The 24,375-nt window shown below is 39.3% G+C and overlaps 1 protein-coding gene across 4 annotated transcripts in view; it reads left to right on the top strand.

Moving 5' to 3' along the window:
* UBR2 (ubiquitin protein ligase E3 component n-recognin 2) overlaps positions 1–24,375 on the top strand; it is a 55,372-nt gene that overhangs the window by 5,560 nt on the left and 25,437 nt on the right. For 3 of the 4 annotated variants that reach the window (XR_014509398.1, XR_014509399.1, XM_083432925.1), the window contains exons 3-22: positions 988–1,066; positions 3,561–3,674; positions 4,230–4,360; positions 5,281–5,419; positions 7,352–7,414; positions 8,595–8,715; positions 9,318–9,425; positions 10,505–10,593; positions 12,445–12,543; positions 14,177–14,340; positions 14,428–14,527; positions 14,797–14,925; positions 16,455–16,638; positions 18,273–18,334; positions 19,255–19,365; positions 20,272–20,337; positions 21,109–21,231; positions 21,736–21,799; positions 22,803–22,927; positions 23,573–23,625. Coding sequence is in view for 2 of the 4 variants with exons in the window: in XM_083432925.1 (XP_083289051.1) it covers positions 988–1,066; positions 3,561–3,674; positions 4,230–4,360; positions 5,281–5,419; positions 7,352–7,414; positions 8,595–8,715; positions 9,318–9,425; positions 10,505–10,593; positions 12,445–12,543; positions 14,177–14,340; positions 14,428–14,527; positions 14,797–14,925; positions 16,455–16,638; positions 18,273–18,334; positions 19,255–19,365; positions 20,272–20,337; positions 21,109–21,231; positions 21,736–21,799; positions 22,803–22,927; positions 23,573–23,625 (2,124 nt within the window). In the remaining 2 variants the exon portion in view is untranslated. Of the gene's footprint in view, positions 1–987; positions 1,067–3,560; positions 3,675–4,229; positions 4,361–5,280; positions 5,420–7,351; positions 7,415–8,594; positions 8,716–9,317; positions 9,426–10,504; positions 10,594–12,276; positions 12,376–12,444; positions 12,544–14,176; positions 14,341–14,427; positions 14,528–14,796; positions 14,926–16,454; positions 16,639–18,272; positions 18,335–19,254; positions 19,366–20,271; positions 20,338–21,108; positions 21,232–21,735; positions 21,800–22,802; positions 22,928–23,572; positions 23,626–24,375 lie in introns of all 4 variants that reach the window. The other variant, XM_083432926.1, reaches the window with a different exon arrangement.

Genomic DNA, 24,375 nt, shown 5'->3' with positions numbered 1-24,375 from the left:
ATCAGGCTACATACTCACGAGGGCACAATTTGATACCCTTCTTATATCTGGTCTCTGGTTCCAAAGAACAGCAAAAACCCAACCTGTTTGGGTTATTTGTGGCTGCCATTTAGTACTTTTTAATTCTTTGCTTTCAGGGCAGGTAGTGGTTTTGAACTGCAGTTTTGTTTCTCCATAGTTTTAGTTTTAGTTTAGTTTCAAGTGTCACAAATCTTTGGAATTTCAGCAGCTCTTTCTCATAATTGGGTGTCAGGATTGCAGAAGTTGTGGTGGGTTGTCCATACTTAAACACTATTTCCCCTCTCTCCCTCTCACATAAATGCGTAGGCTTGGATCCCAACATACATACAGAACTTCCAGATTTAGCAACTTGTCAGCCTCCCCAGAGAAATATAGGGTTGTGTTCAACTAAATTTTACTGAAGAGTAGATTCATATAAATTAATGAACACAACTAAGTTGGGGCCATTAATTTGAATGGGTCTAACTGTGGGGGGACTTCAACATAGCACTATGGGAGTTGTTCCATCAGTGCAAACATTTCAGCTTGTCAGAAGGAACAATCTCCCCTCTCCTCCCAATCACACACTGTTAAAGCAGTTCTCCTCTAAGCCACCCATAATGAGCACCATTATAAAATTTAATCATAATTTCTGTAGTTTTAAAAAAGCAATCAGAAAGACACACCCACATGCAAAAACATGACTTTTCACCACGGGTATAGGGCGATATATGAATTCAATAAATAATGACAACAACAACATAATATAATATTTCCATCTGCATAGAAGGTCCTAGGTTGTGTCCAATATACATTACAGGCTTTTTCTCAAGCAGTTGACAGTTCAGTCCTATACAGATCTTCTCAGAAGTGTCCTATTGAATTCAGTGGAGCTTGTTTCTAGTTAAATATGTATAGAAGTTCATCCTAAACATTGTGTAGTTGGCCCTTTTATTAACATGTTTTTCTACTCTCTTTTTTTGTCAGAGATTGTGCAGTTGATCCAACTTGCGTGCTTTGCATGGAATGTTTCCTGGGAAGTGTTCACAGAGAGCATCGATACAGGGTTAGTAAGCCTATATGTGATTTTAGTGATGTCTCATTCAATATCAAATTTGTGACTTGGTCAAATCAAATGAGTGTATATTTTATCACACTCCCCCCCCCATTGCCTTTTCCTCTCTTCCCTCTCTCTTCCTCTGCTCCCCAGTGCAAATGTAGCATTACAAAAGCGATGAAATTCAGTATGTAGGAAGTACTCCCACTTGCCTAGGCAGCCCTGATGTTTTCACACAGATCAGTACTTTGAATAACATTAAATGTTGCAGCTTTCCGAAACTTAAGTTTGACTTTGAAGTTCATATCCTTAGATTATAGGTGTAAGTGTAGGTAGAAAGGCTTAATGAGAGTAATCACAGACAATAAATGAATGTGTCAACCAGTTATGACACAGCAGCTGCCTTATTGCTCACAAATAACTCAGCACTGTTATTTAAAAGAAGAAAACAGCATCTCTAGTATATCCCTTTATCACTGAACATATTGCCTAAAGGCTGAAATTAACAAATAAATAGGTATTTTGGCTGCAGTCCTATGGTCCCAGACAGGGCATCCTAGGGACCATAGGATGTTTCAGTTCCCCCTGTGAGGGTGGAGGCAGTGGTCCAAACTCATGGGAGATCTGACCTAGTTTGCCCCCCTCCAAGCTGTCACAGTTTATGCTACAGAGATGGGTCAGTGTTCCCACTCCCTTGACACCCCTTCCACACACACACACACACACACACACAAACACCCCAAAAGCAGAGGGAATTAATACGACAACCCAGGAGCCGGCTCATGTTCCTTCCTATTGGAAACAATAGGAGGTAAATCATTTTTGGAAAAACAGAAATGGGACAGGTAATATGGTGCTTCTCTCTCTCTCAGCCTGAGGTCAAGTGCCCAGTAGGGCTCTGGATTTGGTGGTTTGTGGTTTCTTCAGTCCCCCCAGTCCAACTTTTGGATTTCTTTCCCTTTTACAGAAATTATCAGGGGTCTGCAAATGTTATTTCCTACTAACCAGCTTTGATAATCCAGTTTTGATGACACAACAATGCAGATACGTTATTTATGTTATCATGTTTGTTTTTCTAAGGATGGTTTATGCCCTTTGCCCATGCCCCAGGGCAGCTTACAATAAAATCAAATGAGGTAAAAAAATAATAATCTATGGAACAACACAAGTCCTTAAAACACCACACCACTGATAGTCTGAAGTTATGTAGCTCAGTCTTTGTATACTGTAGGTTGCATTATTATTATTATTATTATTATTATTATTTACTTTGAACCTGAGATTAATTCCATAGCTTTCGTCAGGCATTTTACCTCTTTCAGATTTTGTTTCACTACACTGCCACCCCATAATATTCTTCATACAAGTTCACATGTTAAACATAATAAATTGCACACTTAAAGTAAGGGAAAGGCTTCACTCTCCATTCCCCTGGCCTTATCTTTAAGTTGGACCTGTTTTTGCTCTGATTGCTTAACATAGATTATAGACTCATAGAATTGGCATTGGAAGGGATCCCAAGGGTCATCTAGTCCAACCTGCTGCAATGCAGGAATCCTGCCCACAGCCACCCTGGGTGGGCTTGAACTACCAACCTTCTGGTTAACAGCCAGATGCACTGTCTCATTAGAATAGCTGCTAACTGAAGAAGAATAGGATAAGATAGTCCTTATCTTGTTATCGTCTAATTCACTTGCTGGAGCAGGGGGAAACTTTTTGTAATTTATTTGGGAAGTGCATTTCTTGAAGTATGTAAGTTAGTAGAACTAATAATCATAAGGCCAACCAGTCAGTATTTTCCATAATCTAACCTAAAATTGGAACTGGTTTAAGTGAGTCATGCAATAGACTCAAGTGACTCTTGTTCTTTCATTCTATACAATAATTCCTATAATGTATGATTCCAAGATCATGTCTGCTGATTTGTCTGTATGACCTCATATTTTAGTACAATAGTAGGATCTTCTCCTGTAGGCATTTTATCACGAGTAGAGGCTTGAGCTGGAACAGAATCTATTGAATCCTTGTTCATAAAAAAGCAGGCAGGACAGACCTGGAGAATAGGCCCTGCTTAGCTCTAAAAGCAAGGGGAATTCTGCTTGCTATAGCTCATATCATTGATTTACCCTTAGTTTGAAAGGTAATAATGACTTTCCTTCCCCTCTGCCCTTTCATAAGACTTGCTGATCCTTTGGCACTGGGAGCAGCCAGCTGTCAGGGCTATTACTGGAAGATGGAGCCTTATTCTGGTGGTGAGCCCAAAGGACATTCCTGTAGTCTCTGCTCCATTGAGTATAGGATTTGTTATACAAAACTTTAAAGCAGCCGTTTAACTTAACATCACAAGGATTGAAAAACCACCACGAATCTCTAAATTGTCTCTCAGGTCTTCTTCACTGTGTCCCAGATTGCCAGTCAGTTTTGGATAGAAAGCTTACTAGCCTGGGTTTTCATTTATGAAGCATACTTTCTTGTTCATATTTATTTTAAAATAATGCTGCAGATGACAACATCTGGTGGAGGAGGTTTCTGTGACTGTGGCGATACTGAAGCTTGGAAAGAAGGTCCCTACTGCCAGAAGCATGAACATAACACTTCAGAAACAGAAGAAGAGGAGGTAAGGATACACAGGTTTTCAAAATTATTTTGTGCTGTTGCTCAGGTAACTCTGGTTTGGACAGAGAGCAAGATTTGAGAGCCCACTCTCTGGCCTAACTCTAGGCCACCCACGCCACCCACATGACATCTTTGCTTCCTCCTGTACAAAGCAGGAGGGAATACATCAATATTGTTATTTCAGTCAGGTGTGCTTTATTATGTTTTCTGTATTTAAGTATCTTGTTCTTCACTTCAGGAGCTTTTAACATTAAATGACTTTTTCTAGTCTTTCTAGCAGCCAGATCCCATAGACTAGGGCAGGCATAGGCAAACTCGGCCCTCCAGATGTTTTGAAACTACAATTCCCATCATCCCTGACCACTGGTCCTGTTAGCTAGAGATGATGGGAGTTGTAGTCCCAAAACATCTGGAGGACCAAGTTTGCCTATGCCTGAACTAGGGTATAAGAATTTTCAAATAATTAACTTAGATGTGTTAAGCTTCTTTTAGCTGTAGGGGAAATATTAGAAATTATTACCTCGATGTTAACACTTTCCTCCTTTTTTCATTTTAGGATCCTCTTGTGCATTTGACAGAAGATATGATAGCAAAAGTTTACAATATTTTTGCTATCATGTTTCAGTATGCTGTAGATATTTTAACATGGGAAAAAGAAAACGATTTACCACCTGGTTTAGAGACAGTGTAAGTAAAATTGCTGTTTGAACTTCCAAGACTGGCACAGTTTTTAATGGAAAAATGTTAGCTGCATCTTAATTCATAAATGACATTGTGTGCCGCCTAAAAAGAGTTACCACTGGTTTAGTCCCGTTGAAATAAGTGTGACACACATTTACATCACATCAGTTTCAGCGGGTCTTCAATGTGATCAGTTTTCTATGGATCGCACTCAGTGGATATATCTTACTTGAGAGTAAATGCTATTGTGCTCAGTGGGACATAGCTTTAACTAAACATGCTTAAAATAGCTGTTCCTTGAGGCTAAAAGGGAAATGTTTTTAATACACTTCTCTAAAGAATTATATTGATTTTTTCTTATTGAAAAGTCTGTTCTCTCTCCCTCTCCTCCTTTATTTACCAAAGAAATTAGTGGTTGGGGTTTTTTTGTAGAATAATGCTTCTTGCCAATCTAATGCAATTTGGCACTGCTATAGTAAGCTAATATCATTGAAAATAGTGATAGGATCCAGCATATCCCATAGGATAATATAATAACTTGGATCCAGAGAACATAAAACAGAACACCACCTGTGCAGTAGGATGTTCCTCACTACAACTCCGTCTGCCCCTCCCCAAGTTGCTCCTGAAGCTTGGTAGTCCCTGCGGGATGGTCCACAGAGGGTCAGTTGGATTGGGAAATTAGAGGAATTTGGCAAGGCTGTCATGTACAAGCAGAAGCAGTTTCCCACTCACGCAAGGCACGGTAGTAAAATTAATCACAAGAGCCCTCCATCTTCCTATTGCTGATTCAGTATGTTTCCTTAATGTTCCTTAATCTTCCTTAATGTTTCCTTTCCAGTAAATAGAAGTATTGAAATGCTAGAGAAAATACCTTGATTGATTTAAATTAATTATGTTCCTTATTTGTAATACTGTCTTTACAGTGAGAAGACGGATACTTACTTCTGCATGCTTTTTAATGATGAAGTTCACACATACGAACAGGTTATTTACACTCTTCAAAAAGCTGTCAATTGCACACAAAAGGAAGCCATTGGTTTCGCAACAACAGTAGACAGAGATGTAAGTAAGCTCTTTAGACTTCCATTGAAATATTGGATAAAAATGATTAAGCTTGGTCAGTTTAAGAGGATTTAGTCCTGTAGTTCCTTCCATATTTCCTTCCTGCTAGCTGATCAACCATTTACCTTATTTGGAGGAATAGAAGGAGCTAGGCAATTTCCAAAGCAACACTGGAGCATAGTTCATTAGTTCATTCCTTGATTATACTTGCTGCAATTGGCCCTCTTGGCAGCTGCATACTTGATAACATACAGCTTTGCTCCCCCAACTCCATTTTGTAAATCATGCTGTGAAAGTTGGGACACTTCCTTCCTGGATGCCTTCCCAGCCCGAGATTCTTTGGCAAAGCTTTAGCAAGTTAACTTCACAGTGAGTCTCTGGGAAAGCACTTTTTAAAATTTGAGAAAACCTCCTCTCTTCTTACACCATCCACCAAGAAAATATATTTTAGCCAGTCTTTTCTAATGTAACATAGAGGCAAAAGCTATAAAAAATGAAGTGAGGCTCTCTCCAATCTTTGTAGCACTGAATATTTTACAAGCAACATGCTCACTTTGAGGCTGAAAGTTCATTGTGGAGGGTGTGTGGTTGCTGCAGAAATCTGAAAAAAATAAAAATAAAAAAGACCAGCCAGAGGGAAAGGACTAGCACAGGACACAAAAAAAGAGCAAATCTCAAAATTATGCACAAGAATCAGTGAGTTTATTGCTCACCAATGTGTTTTGGATCAATAAACTCTTTCTTAAGGGTTATTCAACCATTTCCCTCTCATGCAATAATCAGACTACATGTAAGATGGCTTAATCGGTTTTTTTGAAGGGTGGGGGAAAACACACCCTATGGTTGTATCCTATGTCCCTGCATTCACAGAGGCTCTTGGCTCCAACGAAAATCTCCTCTCTCCCCCTTCCAGTTATGGAAGCCTCTGCTGGAGTGTAACTTAGGATAAGTATTTAACCCATGAAACTCAACTAGAACAAAAATGGGCCTCAGTCTAATTCAGGGGCAGGAAACTGGATTTGCCTGTCTATAGCCCTGGTTAGCCATAACCACCCAGAGTGATGTGATATCATAGCGCGTATGCTTCTCTCTCTCTTAGAAAAACCCCTTTTATTTATTTGTTTCTTTAAATAAATCCCAGCTCAAAACATAATTTAAGGTACCGTATTTTTCGCTCTATAAGACACACCTAGTTTTAGAGGGGGAGAACAAGAAAAAAAATACTCTTCCCCTCTCTGCGCAGCGCCCCTTCAGCCCCTTCCGTTTCTCCTCCTGCTTCACTGAAGGGGCGCTGCGCAGAGAGGGAAAGCTGCGCAGCGCCTCTCCAGCGAAGCCAGGAGAGCAAGAGGGATTGGTGCGCACTGATCCCTCTTGCTCTCCTGGCTTCAGGGATAGCCACCTGAAGCCTTTGGAGCGCAGTGGGAGCTCCCGCTACGCTCTGGAGGCTTCGCCTGAAGCCATGGAGCCTGCATTCGCTCCATAAGACGCACACACATTTCCCCTTACTTTTTAGGAGGGGAAAAGTGCGTCTTACAGAGCAAAAAAATACGGTATATATTTATCATATGATTGTGGATCTTTCAGAATTGCTGAGGAATTTAATAGTTTTGTTTGCTTTTTCATAGGTGATATTTGCTATATCAGCAATAAATGCAATTTACATGATAAACATATGTGAAGTATATATACATACTGCTTACTTAAACTGAATATATGACATTTTAATTTATGTTAAATATATTTAACACAAGCTTAATTGTGTTAATATGTGCTATTTAGCAGAAGTCATTGTTGGTATAGGGTTGATTTAATTCAAGCAGTCTAATTCAAGGATTAGAAACGTAGGTGACTTCAATGTGCAATCAAAACATATTATTTAGTTTTAGTTATATCTTTAATTAGCTATTAATAGCCATGTAACTGTTTTAACAGGGACGCAGGTCAGTTCGCTATGGAGACTTTCAGTACTGTGAGCAAGCCAAATCAGTGATAGTGGTAAGTGACATTGCTTCATTTCCCTTAAGTGAATGGTATATATCCTTACTTCATTAGAATCAATTCACTGTTATAGCATATCTGCCCATTAACATTTTAAAATTGTATGTGACATTTTAAGAACGTTAAGGAAATGTTAAATGTGTCTGATGGAAGTGGCAGCATGCCTTGTAAGTCACTTGCTTGATGTTTCTATCATTCTTCAAAAACTAAAAATTGGCACATTCTACTTTAAAATTGTGGTAACCTCCAGATTAGATTGCTGCAATGTATTGTACATGGAGTTGCCTTTGAAGACTGGAAACTAAATATAATTCAGAGTATAATTGCTGGACTGTTAAGTGGGTATTGGGTATTGGGATGACAAGTGCTCACAAGTGCTTAAAGTGTTGAATTGGCTCCCAGTCATATTTCCAGGCAAAGTTCAAAGTGCTGGTGCTTTCCTTCAAATTGCTATACTGTTTGTGAGTAAAGATGCATAGGATTGAAAGGGAAAATGTATATTTTCAACTCAAGTCTTCCCTAAGATTCTGGGGGTCTAATGAAGAAACCCCCAGTCCAACATGTGTGACTCATGCTAAGAAGCAAAGTTCAGCAGATACATCTACTGGATCAAAAATTGTGTATTCAAAAGAGCGTAGCCATAATGTTTCTCTGCAATCATCACTGAATTACTTGCACAATGTGCAAAACTAGACTGGGACCTGCATTGTGGTGAATAGATACTTGGCACTTTGGGCCTTGGCTGTGTCATTTAATTGCATGATGGGATTGAAGACTGAAATCTTTTCTTGGGAAAGAAGCCTTGAACTCATGGCCCCCCATGCCTATCAGACAAGTGATGTGCTCTCCATCCGCAGTTACAGATAGTTGGAAGCCCTTTGCTGTAGTCATATCTGTCAGAGCCAGAAAGGGTAAGGGAAGTTGAACCTACATGTGGTGATGCACTAATTTCAATTGTTCCTAAGGCTGTTTGCCTTCAGTATTAGAAACAGAATTCAAGTTTTACCATTCTTGCATTACAAAGTGTAGATATATAGTACTAGATATTGGGAAAGCTTGTAAAAACCATGAAAATCCAATTGCCTGGAATTGTTCTATGTCTTAACTGTACAAACTTGAAAAGAAAAGTGCTGTGTTAATGGCTTCTCTTTTCCCTGCCCTTTTTCCTTTCCTTAAGAGAAGTACCAGTCGCCAGACTAAGCCGCTGAAGGTTCAAGTTATGCATTCATCTATTGTTGCCCATCAGAGTTTTGGTTTGAAGCTTCTAACTTGGCTTGGCAATATTATTGGATATTCAGGTACTGAAATTTGAAACACTTATGATATAGTTGAAAGAGAAAAGTTATGATTGAAAAGCAGAAAATTCCACTTTCTAGGGACAGAATGATAGACTGACATGGTCTTGTGGACATAGTGCAAACATAACAAAAATATATTTGTTCAGGCTTTTATTGGTCCAGTTTACTTAAAGCATGAGGACGAAGCTACTTGTGATGCGGAAAGTCCCTGAAAGAATCTCCCAACATTCTTTTCCTTTCCTAAAATCAGCCACAAGGGCACCTGAAGTAGGGAGAGTTTTATATTTCTCCCATGCCATTTCCTGACTGCAAATCATCCCTATCCCTGAGCAATTTCAGGTCCCACTTGTCTGCTTTCTAAATATGATTCTCCTCTAATGACCTTACATCACTTAAGCTTTCTATGTTGGAGACAGCCTATTCTGCAAGATCATGCATATCTGTAGTAAATACAAAATAAAGATGAATGCCTTCTATTTTAAGAATGTGCATGTTGGAGATGTAAATGTCTTACGTACAACTGAGTTTTATGCACAAAACGGATGATTAAAGCAAACCAGTTAATCCTTTTGGTTCACGTATTACTGTTTCTCCTTAATTAGATGGCCTTCGAAGAATATTGTGTCAAGTTGGCTTACAGGAGGGGCCAGAAGGAGAAAACTCTTCTCTTGTGGATAAACTAATGCTGTCCGATTCTAAACTCTGGAAAGGTGGGCTATTCCTTCTTGTTTTAAGAATCTACCTGCACCACAGTCCGGTTGCTGGGAATGCATCTTCTTTCACACAGCTAGAGCAGCCTAGATAAATCAGAGCAAAAAGCAGCTGTAATGAGAGGGATGGGCACAGACTTTAGGTACTCACATACGAAATTCATATATCTTAGTTTACTCCTGGTTTACTGCAGTCTTGGTGGAAGGCACTGTCAAGAGGAAAGAGCTGCTCAGGATATCATAAGAAGCAAGGCTAGAAGTAGTGAGGCATTGATCCCTGCCAAGCTCAGATCTAAGCCAAACAAGCACCTACACCTCCACATTTCTGGAGCAGCAGAGATGTAGACTGTGGGTGCTTCTTAATGCTATGCCACGTCTTGCTATGCTTCCTGTGCTCTACAGTGCAAGGCTTCCCCCTTTTGGACACCTTCCTACATGGCTGATGTAAGATGCTGCTGCTGCATAACAACAACAACAAATTGATTGATTGATTATTATTTATAACCCGCCCATCTGGCTGGGTTTCTCCAACCACTCTGGGCGGCTCCCAACAGAATATTAAAAACAAGATAACTTGTTATCTTGATATCTGAAGAAGTGTGTATGCACACGAAAGCTTATACCAAGAACAAACTTAGTTGGTCTCTAATGTGCTACTGGACAATTTTATATATGTACATAGACTGCGTCAGACCAGATAGCTGTTTATTTCCTTGACATCTGGTGGGAGGGTGTTCCACAGGGCGGGTGCCACTACCAAGAAGGCCCTCTGCTTGGTTCCCTGTAACCTCACTTCTCGCAGTGAGGGAACCATCAGAAGGCCCTCGGAGTTGCTTTTTTGGTAAAACAATTCTCTTAAGGCTGAAATCCTAAACATACTTAATAGGGAGTGAGCCCCACTCAAGTTGTTAGGATACCTTATCTTCATGACAACTTAACAAAATGATTTAACTATTTCAGTCTCTACATCAGCACATTGTCACAACTTGATGATTGCTCTAAAGTTATTTGGATGATGCTGTCATATAATAGTCCTCCACATTGATATATATCTTTCTTTTTTTAAACAACAACAACAGGAGCTAGAAGTGTGTATCATCAGTTATTCATGAGCAGCCTACTTATGGATTTAAAGTACAAGAAGCTCTTTGCTATCCGATTTGCAAGGGTGAGTAACTTTCTTAATGAAAAATACTTTAAGATGCAAAGTCTGACTTTTCAAGTATTATTATTATTATTATTATTATTATTATTATTATTATTATTAATTTATACCCTGCCCACCTGGCTGGGTTTCCCAACAGAAAATTAAAAGCACAATACATCAAACATTAAAAGCTTCCCTAAACAGGGCTGCCTTCAGATGTCTTCTAAAAGTCAGATAGTTGTTTATTTCCTTGACATCTGATGGGAGGGCGTTCCACAGGGTGGGCGCCACTACCGAGAAGGCCCTCTGCCTGGTTCCCTGTAACCTCACTTCTCACAGTGAGGGAACCACCAGAAGACCACATAGTGGAACACATAGAATGTTACATCAAATCAGGCATGGCCAAACTTGGCCCTCCAGCTGATTTGGGACTACAACTCCCATTATCCCAACTAACAAGACCAGTGGTCAGGGATGATGGGAACTGTAGTCCCAAAACAGCTGGAGGGCCAATTTGGCCATGCCTGCACTAAATAGTAATTGCTGGTGCCGAAGGCTCCTTATGCCTTTTGGAGTTCTGGGTTGTACATGGTATTCCTGCATGAAAAAGGACTGCCTGAAGACTTGATGTTTGGGCAGATCTGCATGTACTGTTTAGATGCGTGCACAAAGCTGGCCTCAATATTAAAGTCAATGTGGAAGCTTTGGATCACAGCCTAAATGTGGAAATGTATACAGTGGTGCCTCGCAAGACGAAAAGAATCCGTTCCGCGAGTCTTTTCGTCTTGCGGTTTTTTCGTCTTGCGAAGCAAGCCCATTAGCGGATTAGCGCTATTAGCGCTATTAGCAGTTTAAGGGCTATTAACGGCTATTAAAGGTTTAAGGGATTAGCGGATTAGCTGCTAAAAGGCTATTAGCAGCTTAGCGCTTTAGAAAAAGGGGTTGGGGAGCGGAAAAAAATCACAAGAATCGCAAGACATTTTCGTCTTGCGAAGCAAGCCCATAGGGAAATTCGTCTTGCGAAGCACCTCTGAAAACGGAAAACCCTTCCGTCTTGCGGGTTTTCCGTCTTGCGAGGCATTCGTCTTGCGGGGCACCACTGTATTTCTATGCGATTTGGATGGCACATGTTACCACTTTCGCTGGATGTGCCTAACAATCCAAATAAAAAAGCAGTTAACCAAGGTTAAGCCAGGCGTAATGGTGAACTCTGGCTTAATACAAGCCAGAATCATTGTGCTGAAACTGGCAAATGGCTTGGGGAGGGGGAGGGAGGAGCTCTCATTCCTAGCTAACTGTGGTTTATGATGCCTGAAAGATCATCTGAAGAGGGCTGTTGTGTTGTGGAATGAAGTCAGGCGTCCTTTTCGAATAACTTGGGAGTAGTCAACCATGTAATCTGAAAAATAAAAATTATTCTTACATATTGCCCTGCTTCCCAAATATGACCTCTAAATATTGGCTAAACCCAATAGCATTTCCTTGTGACACTTCTAATTAACTTCCTTTTGCTTGACACAAGTAACCGTTGCTATAACTGTGCTTATTAATGGTCTGGTAAATTGTGATGATACTGCAAGTTTGTTTGCACTGTTTCTGCACAAATGCAGTTTTCAGTACAAAATCTTCCCATCGCCAGCTTTAAATTTAGTTAGAACATCTGGTCAGTGCAGATTAGAGGTGAATTTCCCCCTTGTTGTTTAGAATTATCGGCAGTTGCAGAGAGATTTTATGGAGGATGATCACGAGCGGCCAGTGTCGGTGACTGCTCTCTCTGTTCAGCTCTTCACTGTGCCTACTCTGGTGAGTAGTGGTTCCTTTTTTAAACTGATAGTTGGCACCCTTTGCCTTTTTTGCCTCCTTCTTTATTAGAATTATGAGCGATTGCAGAATGATTATGTGAAAGATGACCACGACAGAGAGTACTCAATTGCTGACCTTTCGGTACAGATATTCACAGTGCCTTCACTTGTAAGTACTTAAATGCTGACTGCAGCTCTCTTTGCCCCAACTCCCACTCAGATCTAACATTAATAATTTGTTATTGTTTTATACACAGGTAATCGGTCTTGCATAGTTTCATGGATAAAATACAGATCTCTACCCACAAGGAGATTACAGCCCAAAATAGGCAATGGAGGAAAGAAAAGAGGGGAGGGGAAAGAGATTCCCTACTAGTACTTCTGTGATAGTATTAGATCACAAGACTCATTTACAGTGGTGCCTCGCAAGATGAAATTAATTCATTCTGCGAGTTTTTTCGTTCTACAAGTTTTTTCGTCTTGCGAAGCACCACTGCGTATTGACGGTTTTCCGTAGGAATTCATTGGCAGTTTAAAAAAAAAGGGCGCAAGACGTTTTGTCTTGCGAAGCAAGCCCATAGGGAAATCTGTCTTGCGAAGCAACTCAGAAAACGAAAAACTCTTTCGTCTTGCGAGTTTTTCGTCTTCCGAGGCATTCGTCTTGCGAGGTACCACTGTATGTTAAATTAGTAGCTAGAGTATAATAGTTTCATAGATGAATTCCTGTCCCCAGAGGATGCGTGCTTTAAGGAATGGGCAAGACAATAGGTTGGTGCTTTAGTGTACTTTTAATTCATACAAATATTTTCGGTTGAGAACTTCAGTGACAGGTATGGCTGCAACAGTTTCTCCTTTTAGTAATGTACCGAGCAATTAGAAATATTAACATAATGAATTAATATACATGAAACATGCTTGCGTTGGAGGCATTTGGCAAAAATAGGGAATATGATCTGACACTCTTTGAGACACATGTTAATGTCCTTTTTATATTTTAACTCTGTATCTGAATCCAGTGAGGAAGTGGAATTGAATGAGGCAAAATTAGTTGTGCAAAGATCTCTGTATACCTGTAGGGCTCCAGTGCTATGCTTTTGAAATTGGATTAGGGTTACAGTGCCATAGAAATGACATAATTATGGGTGTAGCTATTTAAGGTGACTGCTTGAAAATTTCCAGTGAAGATTATAAAGTGCTGAACATAGTATGAAGAAAATGTACTCCTTTTAATGAGAAAAGTACCAAATTATCACTGTTAACTGATTTAGATATGTTAGACTGAATAAATATGGGTAATGTTTCGATGTAAGGTTAAAGTCAACAGTTTATTTTGGCTCAGTTACTGAAACATTTTTTTTCTTGGAAAAGATCCTGTGTACATCTTGGCTGAGATGTAAATAGATTGTTATATTGCTCAAATTGGGTATCTTTTTACAGATCTGATTAAAACCAAGTGATGAAAAGCAGGTTATACAGATTTAGAACAAAAAGTCATGCCAATTAGTACTTTTATGACTCATGAGCGATAGACAAAGCCCTGTCAGTCATTAAAAGTACAGTTCCTAGTTATAGACATGGAGTTGTAACTCTTTATTTTATCCTTCAAAGATCAGAGGATTCTTAGGTGATCTCCCACCTAGTAACTGGCTTTCCTGCCCAGACTGCTTTTGCTACAGAAATAGGACTACCTTATATACACAGAAAAACCATACACCTGAGCCTTCTTCTGTTAGTTGAGTCTCTTATCTCTGTCATTAGCAGACACTATTGAAACAAACCTTTAAATATCTATTTTGACATAGGCTCGAATGTTAATAATAGAGGAGAACCTCATGACTACTATCATCTCAACATTTATGGACCACTTAAGACATCGAGATATACAGGGCAGATTTCAGTTCGAACGGTACACTGCGCTACAGGCTTTCAAATTCAGACGAGTCCAAAGCCTGATTCTGGATTTAAAGTGAGTGTTTTATACCTAATCAGACAAAAATATTTTTACATGTATAGCCCAAAATCAGATTGAAAACTTATTTCTGCTGTACTTCAGGTACGTGTTGATAAGCAAACCAGTTGAGTGGTCTGATGATCTGAGGCAGAAATTTCTAGATGGTTTTGACGTCTTCTTGGAGTTACTGAAGTGTATGCAGGTAGGTGACTTCTTCTTTTTAAGGTACTTATATTTATCAAGGAATAACAAATGAGATGGTATAGGTGACTCTTCATATTACTGTTAAAATATTGCTAGGCTTTTGAAATCTATTTTTTACAGTTGCCCCAATTTCAGTAGAGCTAAATATTTCTACAGTTCCCTCTGTAGGCAGTCACTAGGCAAGATTTGCTGAGTCGCAGCACTGACCCTACCCTGTTGTTTTGATGCTTCGCTTCTAAATGATTTGGCTTTTTCCTATTTCTGAAGGGCATGGATCCAATAACCCGCCAAGTTGGGCAGCATATCGAAATGGAACCAGAGTGGGAAGCAGCATTCACGTTGCAGATGAAATTAACCCATGTCATCTCAATGATGCAGGACTGGTGTGCTTTAGATGTAAGTTGCATCTCCTTCAGATGTGTTCAGATTAATTTGAATGAATAAAATAGCTACATTTTCTTAAGGTTCTTGTATATAAACAAACAACATGGTGTGCATCAGTGAAACCAAACTGCTTTAACAATTGGGATCGCCAACATTGTGCATGTTTTTCAGGTAATTATTATTGGAATAGACTAGATTGTAGACTTCATTTTGCAAAAGGAACTGAGGATTGGACTAGTACTTTATATCTCAAGGGGTAGAAGGAAGGGGGATATATATAAACATGAGAAGAATTATCTTTTGCCATCTTGGTTTGAACCATTTTTTCCCTGTCCTTAATCTAAAAAGGAGGACTGATCATAACAGTGCCCATAATTTTGCAGCTTCTCCTGTGAATAAGAAATGATAAAATACTTTGAATCTAGTTGCCTTTCTCTTTGGTCAGGACTTCCCACGCTCCACCTGACAAGATGAGGGCATAGGTGGCAAATACCCATATCTTGCAGATAGTTCCCCTTTTTGAGCTCAGACCCCAGCACTTTAAGGATAACATCAAAGCGAGCCAATTAGCTTATATCAAAGCAAGTGAAAATAAACGCATATGATCTCATTGCTACAACCACCACCAATTAATTGTGGGGTTATCTTGACTACCAAGATGGCGTCTGCAGAGCTTCTTGGACAGTTCGCCTTTGGTTCAACACAATTACTTTTTTTTTAAGTGCACTGAGTATTGGTGTAAAGATGCATGCTAATGAAAGCTTTACTTTTAAGATCTATTTAGGACCTTTCTTTTCTCACTCTTTAGACTGAAGATTCTCTGAGTGGCTAATAATAGTTTAAACATTGAATAACTGAACTGTAACAACAGAAATAAACAGAGCAGCTGAAGTATCTCAGAACCAAGCCTTACAATTTTCAAAGCATAAAAATTGAAATGGCCTGGGGGAATAAAAAAGGGAGCATTCCAAAGTTAGGTTACCACAACTGAAAGGATTCTGTCTCGGGTTGCCACCTTCCTTCCTTAGCTCCTGTGGGTGGGGAACATGAAGAAGGGCTTCTGAGGAAGATCTTAATATCAATTGCCCTAGTCCAAAACCATTTAGGGTTTTAAATTGGTGGTATGGAAAAGAAAATTGATAAAATACAAGATTCCCTTCTGCAAGCAAAACGCCTCTTTCACATGTGGAAAGGCTTCTTTTAAACATAGTGGAAGAGCATTTTATGCATGAAATGAACTGAAAAACACAGATGTTTTTCTGCTTGCAACGGTTTACACAATACCCCATGTTTGAAATGTAGTTCCATAATCCCTTTGCTTACTATTGCACAGCTCCAGATAACTTTTCATGTAACGTCTTCACAGAATTATTCGGAGTAAACTCATTCCACACATCATACTTTTTTGTATTCAACCAAATAAGCTGAGGCTAGGTTTTATCTTGGTACATCCTTAACGTGTATATATTAATAATAAATAATGCTGTAACTTTATGTAGATGAGCCGTGTTTTCTTTGAATAGATTCAATCTTTTTTATAGGAGAAAGTGCTTATTGAAGCATATAAGAAAAGTTTGACCACATTGATGCAATGCCACAGCGGTTTTACTGATGGAGAGCAACCGATTGACCTCAACATGTGTGGACACTCAGTTGAGACTATCAGATACTGTGTTTCTCAGGAAAAAGTTAGCATTCATCTCCCTGTTTCTCGTTTACTTGCAGGTAAGGACTACATATTTGGTTGGTTTTGTGCTGGATTGTTTTAAAGCAGTTTATACAAGCACACTTGAAGATTAGATATTTTCCTAAACTCTCCCCTTTCATAAGAACTTGCATGAAAGTGGCCTCCCAATTTTTCTCACAGGCCCATATAAGTTCAGCACAAACAGTTGGGCCTGGTGAGCATTTAAGGTCCCCAACCCTAATCTGTGGGTTGCTATCTGATTGGATTTTATTCTGATCCTGATCTGATTTGAGGATGTATTTTAATTGATTGTCTGATTTTATGTTAATGTGTTATACATTTGATGTTAGCCGCTCTGAGACCGGCTTTGGCTGGGGAGGGCAGGATATAAATAAAATTTATTATTATTATTATTATTATTATTATTATTATTATTATTATTATTATTTGTTTGCTGACTCCTGTCATCATGATTTCTACATAGTCATATGAACTCTAGACCCCTTCTTTATTTATTTTTTTATATGCACTACAAGATTATGATATAAACCTGCAATCTGCATGAAACAACTTCATGATTGTGGATACTGTATTGCCAAACTCTACTATCACTAATATCTGCACAAGGTTACTTTTCATTTGGTGCATATTATCTTTGGAAACAAACCAGATTGTGACAAATAAGTTAACTTTTATTATACCATTGGATTTGTTTGTTTGTTTCATTAAGTAACAGGACTTGTATACTGCTCAACCATCAAATCCTCTAACCAGTTTATATAAAATATAGATTAAAGATACTTATAAAACCAGATGTTAGATATAAACTGACCTAAAAAATTCAATAATATAAATAAAGTATGACACACATATACAGTTACATATTAAAAGATATGTCAAATGTACAAATGTCAAAAGTTTTTAGCACAGGGTTGCCATTCATCCGGAATTTCCCAGACATAGCTGGAATATGGCAATTAGAAGCAGTGTCCGGACTGAAATTGCTGAAATACCCTGGGAAATCCGGACGTATGACATCCCATGTCGGAAGTCTAGATTTTGGCAAATTTCCTTAAAAATAGCTCAAAAACATCCTTTTTGTCTGGATATCCACTTTTTAAAATATGGCAACCCTACTTTAGCAGGCAGCAAAACAGAACAGTGAAGTTGCCTGCCCTGTATCAATGGGCAGGGGGCTCCAGAATGTAGGTGCTGCCACACTGAGATTGATTTCTTTCATGTGTGGAATAAACATTATATGACACATGTATGGGCCTGTTAAGTTTATGCCCCAACAAGTTCCATTGGTCTCCAAAGGTGGGCAATCCAAATGGGCTCACTAACAATAGCCTGACAATGACAAGGGGTTACCCCCGCATTAAATATTATTATCTGAAGTATAGCAGAAAGACTTCCATTTGAGCAACAGTGCTTTCCCTCTCCCCCTTTTGGCTCTGTGGGGCTTTCAAGACCCTCCAGAACAACTTGTGGTAGGAAGAGGGTGGGGTGACCACTCCAGAGCGTGACTTTGAAGTCCTAGATGTCAGAGTTAGAAACTGCATTTCCTAGTAAAGCTCTAGTTCTTTTCATCTTTGTTTGACAACCTCAGTAGGTCAGAGTGGCAAAAATTGCAAAAAATATTCTTCCCTTTTTTTGTCTTTCGTCAATATAGGTTTGCATGTGCTTCTGAGCAAAAGTGAAGTGGCATACAAATTTCCAGAACAGCTTCCAATGGTGAGTGATACTTTGATAAATGTATCTCTGAGGTTCAGATTTTAAAAATAAATAAAATTGCTCTGAGTACAAAAAAGAAGTGTTAAGGCCTGGTGAAATGAGATAGTGTTAAAGCATGTTTCGTTGCCTTTAATCTGGTTAAGATCCCAAGAATACAGTGAATATATGGTGCTGAATTCCACCTCTGGAGCAGTTTATAGGGTCGTATCAGTGAGTGATACCCTCCAGAGAGCTGGAGGGGATGACTATGACTGTGTCTGCACATAACACAAAACCAGCGGTAGTCAACATGGTTCCTTCCTGGTGTTGCTGAACTCCTCTTCCTGTCAACTCTCATCATTGACCCATATTAGCTGTTGTTGATGGAAGTTGTAGTCGAACAGCATGTGGAGGTCCACAGGTTTAGGGCTATATGCCTGAGTTGGTATAAGCTCAAGCCAGGCTTGTACTCTCACACTCCCGCTTCCATTTGCATGACTGGGAGGATAAATTCTGCAGCGTTCAGTTTCTTCTAAGCTCTGCTCGTGATTGTGTGTGACCCAGGGAGTGGAGTTCATAACAATCATAACAAACTTTGAATTTGGCTTGTTGGGGAAATAATTTGTCACAATCTCTGTTTCACTTGAAATGACAAGCCAACCCTGCATTGTGGGGTGGGGGAAAAGGAAGTTGCACGAGATGAGCCTTGGGGTCCCTTCCAACTCTTCAATTCTATGATTCTAAGATTAGGGAGAAATGAAGCTAAATGCTGCAAATGGTGCCCTCCTGGCCACTAGTTTTGTACAAACTGGTTCAGAACCCCTGCAGGTTGTTTTCAAGAGGTAGAATGGGCTTTCGTTCTATTTATAGATATATTTCAGGGCCCTCACCATGTCTAATGTCTAAAGCTTTTTCTCTTGTGTTATGTTCACTTTATGCAGAGTGAACTTAGTCCACCTATGCTAATAGAACATCCCCTGCGATGTCTCGTTCTGTGTGCTCAAGTACATGCTGGGATGTGGAGGCGCAATGGGTTCTCACTTGTTAACCAAGTAAGTATCGAACATTTATTTGCCCCTCTTTCTGTATATATCTGAGAGTCACGGGGCAATCTGAGATACTATTGCATAAGGAGTTAATTGTCCTAGATCAGTAGCTCACAGCATAGAGATAAAGACATTGGGGGGGGGGGGACTGTGTGCTCCCATTTTTTTCCTGGGTCTTCAAATATTTCTGTCCTCGTATGGCTGCTAAATATGTTTACCAAGAAGCAAGTCAATTTGAACTCTGATTTCTTGTTCCACCCTGTATGTACAGTGAACAGGAAAGTTAAAGTTCTATGTTCCTGTAAACTGTCATGCAAGATCTGTTTATGTATATAAACATTGTAAAGAGATATAATCATTTTTCACCCTAAGGGTTGTTTTTTTAAAAAAAGGTAGTAGTAAAATACTAAATAAGCTGCAGGCAACTTATGCTAGACCCACAAGTTCCTGATCAGCAAGTTGGGAATGCAGCAAGCATTAGCATGTCCAGACGCAATTTCTGGTATCTGCGCAGACGCAATTTCCAGCGCCACTCAGCAAGTTGCCAGACTGCACTGGTTTAGCGCAGCACGCGGGGGACTTGCCAAGCAGGCGGCTCAGTTCAGGGGGAGCTTGTGGGCTGGTAAAACTGTCTTTGTGGGCCGCATCCAGCCCATGGGCCACACATTGCCGACCCCTGCTTTCAACCATGGCTTGTATGTAATTACAAGATGAGATTTACGAAAATCAGAGGTAAACCCAGCAGAAGTTCTTCTCCCAGCTGTGTGGCAGAAGGAGAGGGGAGTTTGGGGTGAGCAGGAAAGGCTTTATTCAGGTTCATTCTGGTTATGCAAATCTCTTTCTGATCTGTATCTTGTATTTCATATGAATTACCTATTCGATTATAAAAAACTTATCTTTGCTCCTCCACAGATATACTACTATCATAATGTGAAATGCAGAAGAGAGATGTTTGACAAAGATATAGTAATGCTTCAGGTAACATTAATGTCATTTTGATGTATGTGTGCTCTTTCCTGTTGCCTGAATATGGTTGTTTAAAGGACCCTGAGATGTCACTACTCTGATTGCTTTCTTTAGAAAGGTGGTTTCTTAGGCTGCTTTCTCACATTTTTGTTTTTGTTTTGAGATGTTTAGAAAATAATTCATTATTTAGGTTCTGTTTAGGTGGCTGAAGGACCCCCAGTATCGTAGTGTTTTATGCCTAGATGCATATTTTGCTTCTCTACTTGGTTTCGAACTCAGCGTGTCCTGAACCTGAGGCATGATGCTTCTGTAAAAATCCTCACATACCTGTATGTAAGAGGTGTATGGTTTTCTGTGACTTGTCCTCTTGCATGCACCTACATCTAAAATCCGTGTGCACACTTTGGAGAAGTCTCTCATTGTATTTTCAGCTAAGGGAGCTGCCATGTTTGGGTTATGAACATGTTGTATATGAAAAAATTATAAACAGAACCAGTAATAAGCAAAACTACAAAATTTTGAAAAGGCATCTGTCAATGTTGCTACTTATTCTTAAAATGGACAAAAATAAAAAGGGCTGTTTTGTGAAGTCCTGTGTTGCTTCCTAGGCAAAGTCTAATGACTTTGCGTTCATAAATTAAGGAATATTTCCAGCATTGCATAGTTTGTCGCACTATTATATCCATGTTTCCAAAACAAGCATGGAACGCTTATTTTTAAAAGGCAGAAACATTTCTTATTTTCACCTAGTCAGTGTAATAAATACATTTAAAATTTCATTAGACAGGTGCATCCATGATGGATCCAAATCACTTCCTGATGATTATGCTGAGTCGCTTTGAACTTTATCAGATATTTAGTACTCCGGATTATGGCAAAAGATTCAGTTCTGAAAACTCCAATAAGGTAAGCTATGAGCTGTTGAAAGTTATGCATCATTAAAAAAAAATGCTGCAAATGGATTACTGTACATTAGACTTATTTTATAATAAGAAATCTATAGCATATTTGTAAAAGTTTTCCTCATACAATGACTGCATTCACACGTAATGCTATACTGTGGTTTGTTAAACAAACCGCAAGTTCTGCTATAGACAAGCAAACCAGCTGTGACTGGTTTCTCCAAAGCTTGGTTTGTTTTCCATCTCTTCTTGCCTCGTGCTTCTATAGCTTGACACACGTCTGAAGTGGTATAACCAAGTGAAGTTTGGTTAAGCAAGACTGTTCCATTCAGACATAGAGTCAAACCATGGTTTGTATGGTTTTGTGTCATGCTTACCAGAAAATGAACCATGGTTAGTCTGCTGGCCTGGGTTTGGATGTTCAGACGAACTATACTTTGCCTATACAGTCACGGCTGAATGTTCTGTGTAAACTAGGCCACTGAATATATTTTTCCTTTTCTTTCAGGATGTGGTTCAACAAAATAATACACTTATTGAAGAAATGTTGTACCTAATTATAATTATTGTTGGTAAGTTTGTTGTCTATTTCAGTTTATGTGTTATGGATTAAATGGGTTTGGAAACCAGGAGTGTGCACTGACCACAAAATAATGGTTTGGATCCCAATTCAGCACTTCAGAAATCAGTTTGCCTTAACCTGAATCAATTTGTAGCTGGCCAGTTCAGCTAAGTTCCACCTGAGACCTGCTCCATTCCTCTGCTGTTCACTAGTGGGAAATGAAAAAATGCCTTTAACTTCTTTCTTTTTGACAGAACTAGGTGAAATTTACAGGCACCCTCCAGAGAATATGATACCCACTGTATTACAGAAAATAGGTTTAGGAGCTTTCATGTTGGGTACTATTAAAAAAAATAATTTGAAAATGTCTTAACTGTTTTTGGGTGGAATTGAAAGAAATTTGTAGACACGTCACCCATTTAGCAGGCAAACTTCAGAAGCTCAGCTGAAGGGGTAGCCATTACAGTTTTAGGGTATGCAAAAAACCCCAAACCCCTAACTTAACCTTCCCTAGTGGTTTGTGGGCAATTGCTCTAAAAATTGGAGACTCAGGGGAAGTGTTCTTTGGTAAGATGAATGTCAAATTGGAGACAACTAGGTCCAAGGATTTCTGTGCTAGGCATCTTTTTAAAAGTTGATTTGGCAATGGGAAGAACTAAAAGGGATTTGCTTTCTGGGTAAATAATTCCTTCTGATTACAAGCCTGACCTGTCAAGTCACTATGGAGCACTCCCTTGGTGTTCTTCACCGCTCTGGTGTTTGCTCTCTCATCAGCCCACCCTGTCAGTATAGTAAGCTTAGATACATTGCTTTTAACTTCAGCAAGCCCTTGCCTGCAGCATTTTTCAATGTCTGGATCGCCATGGCACCCCAGACATGCTTTCTTTTCTTCTGTGCATAATCTGCATAGTGGCTTAATGTGTCTTTACCCAACCAGGCAGAAAACATAATATATGAATGGTTAATAAAAGTAATTGATCCCTGTTTGCTGTAATTATGGATTTATTTTGCAGGAGAGAGATTTATCCCTGGCGTTGGACAAGTCACTGCTACAGATGAAATCAAGAGGGAGATCATCCATCAACTGAGCATCAGACCCATGGCACACAGTGAATTAGTAAAAGCATTGCCTGAGGATGTGAGAATCACTAAAAATACATTCAATGCAGTGGATGAAAGAACTTTTGGAATTGTGATTGGCTTCTGTGGAGATGGGAGGAGAGGTTCAGTTTTCATGGCAGGCGTAGAGAAAATTGTTCTTATGGGACACAATGTATTTCCAGCCAATAGGCTATTGTGTTCTTCTTTGACTCTTTCCTACAATTTAATGCTGCCTAGAAATCTGTCAATACCGTATGTTAAACTTTCTTAGCAACTTGAAGTCATTTTACTGCCGTTGGGAGTTCAGACGTGGTGAGAGAGTTTGCAGCACTGTGAGGGGGAAATGGATGTTTGGTGAGGGGTGTGTGCAGAAGCATGGATAGAGCTAGTCGTCACATTGTTTTGTATCTGCATTGCTGCATCCTAACAGGGTAATATGCTATGTCCGCTGTAGAAGGTCAAACAACAGGAAAGTGGGCAACCAGAGCAGAAATTGTGGTATCCCACCACATTTGCAAGTTAGGATAGAGAGCATGATCCTGAGATAGGACCAAAGTATCCTTTCAGATTGATAAATTTTGATGATTATATATATACCAGTGTTCTAGTGGAAATATTTGGGAAGTAGTTGCTAGTCATAGGCATATCCAGTGATTTTCTGTTCCTTTTTTAAATTATTCAGGAGAACAAGGAGACTGGAATGGAAAGTGTGATCGAAGCAGTTGCCTGTTTCAAGTAATGTCCTTTCTGCAATCATCTTTCTAAATGTGTAAAATAACGACAAAGCATAGCCTTCTTGTTTGTTTGTTTTTTCAGTTTCTTCATAATGAGTTACCAGGATGGGTTACACAATTTACAAATACATCATCATGCAACAGATTGCTTAAGGCTATTCTTAACTGCATTCATAAGACAGTAAATGCTTTGAATGACCTGTTCGCAACATACATAATCACTGGCAAATCTGACAATGTGTATAGGAACACTGTTTGCCAAAAGTAGTTGTTGACAAACAAACCCTTCTTTTTTAAAAAATGTATATACAAATTTGTGGAAGATGGGTGATATTCAACATAGCCACAGATACTATCTGCTCCCACCTCAGGGTTTCTCCTTCTGGCAGGTTGGGGTTTCCCTTGAACATATTTTGGGGGTGAATGAGGGCTGGGGAAGGGAGAGGAGAAACCAACAGCAGAAGCAGACTTTAATTATACAAGCAAGTGGGCATCACTGGATTTTGCTAAAAAAAAAATTACATACAAAAAAACTTCAAAAGGGTGTGCCATGTTAGCCTTTTGCAGGAAAAAATAAAATAAAAAGCTAACCAATTAATTATGGTCTAAACTTTTGTAGATTAAAATCCATGTCATCAGATGCACTATTCTTCTGATGAAGTGGACCTCTAATCCTCAAAGGTTTTTGCCATAAGAAGTTTGTTCATTTTTAAGATGCTACAGGATTCTTTGTTAAATAGAAGGAAATCAA

The sequence above is a fragment of the Podarcis tiliguerta genome, assembly GCF_965153285.1.
Source record: "Podarcis tiliguerta genome assembly, chromosome: 3".
Classification (NCBI taxonomy): domain Eukaryota; kingdom Metazoa; phylum Chordata; class Lepidosauria; order Squamata; family Lacertidae; genus Podarcis; species Podarcis tiliguerta.
The sequence above is the reverse complement of the archived record's forward strand: the minus strand, read 5'-3'. Positions and strand labels throughout refer to the sequence as shown.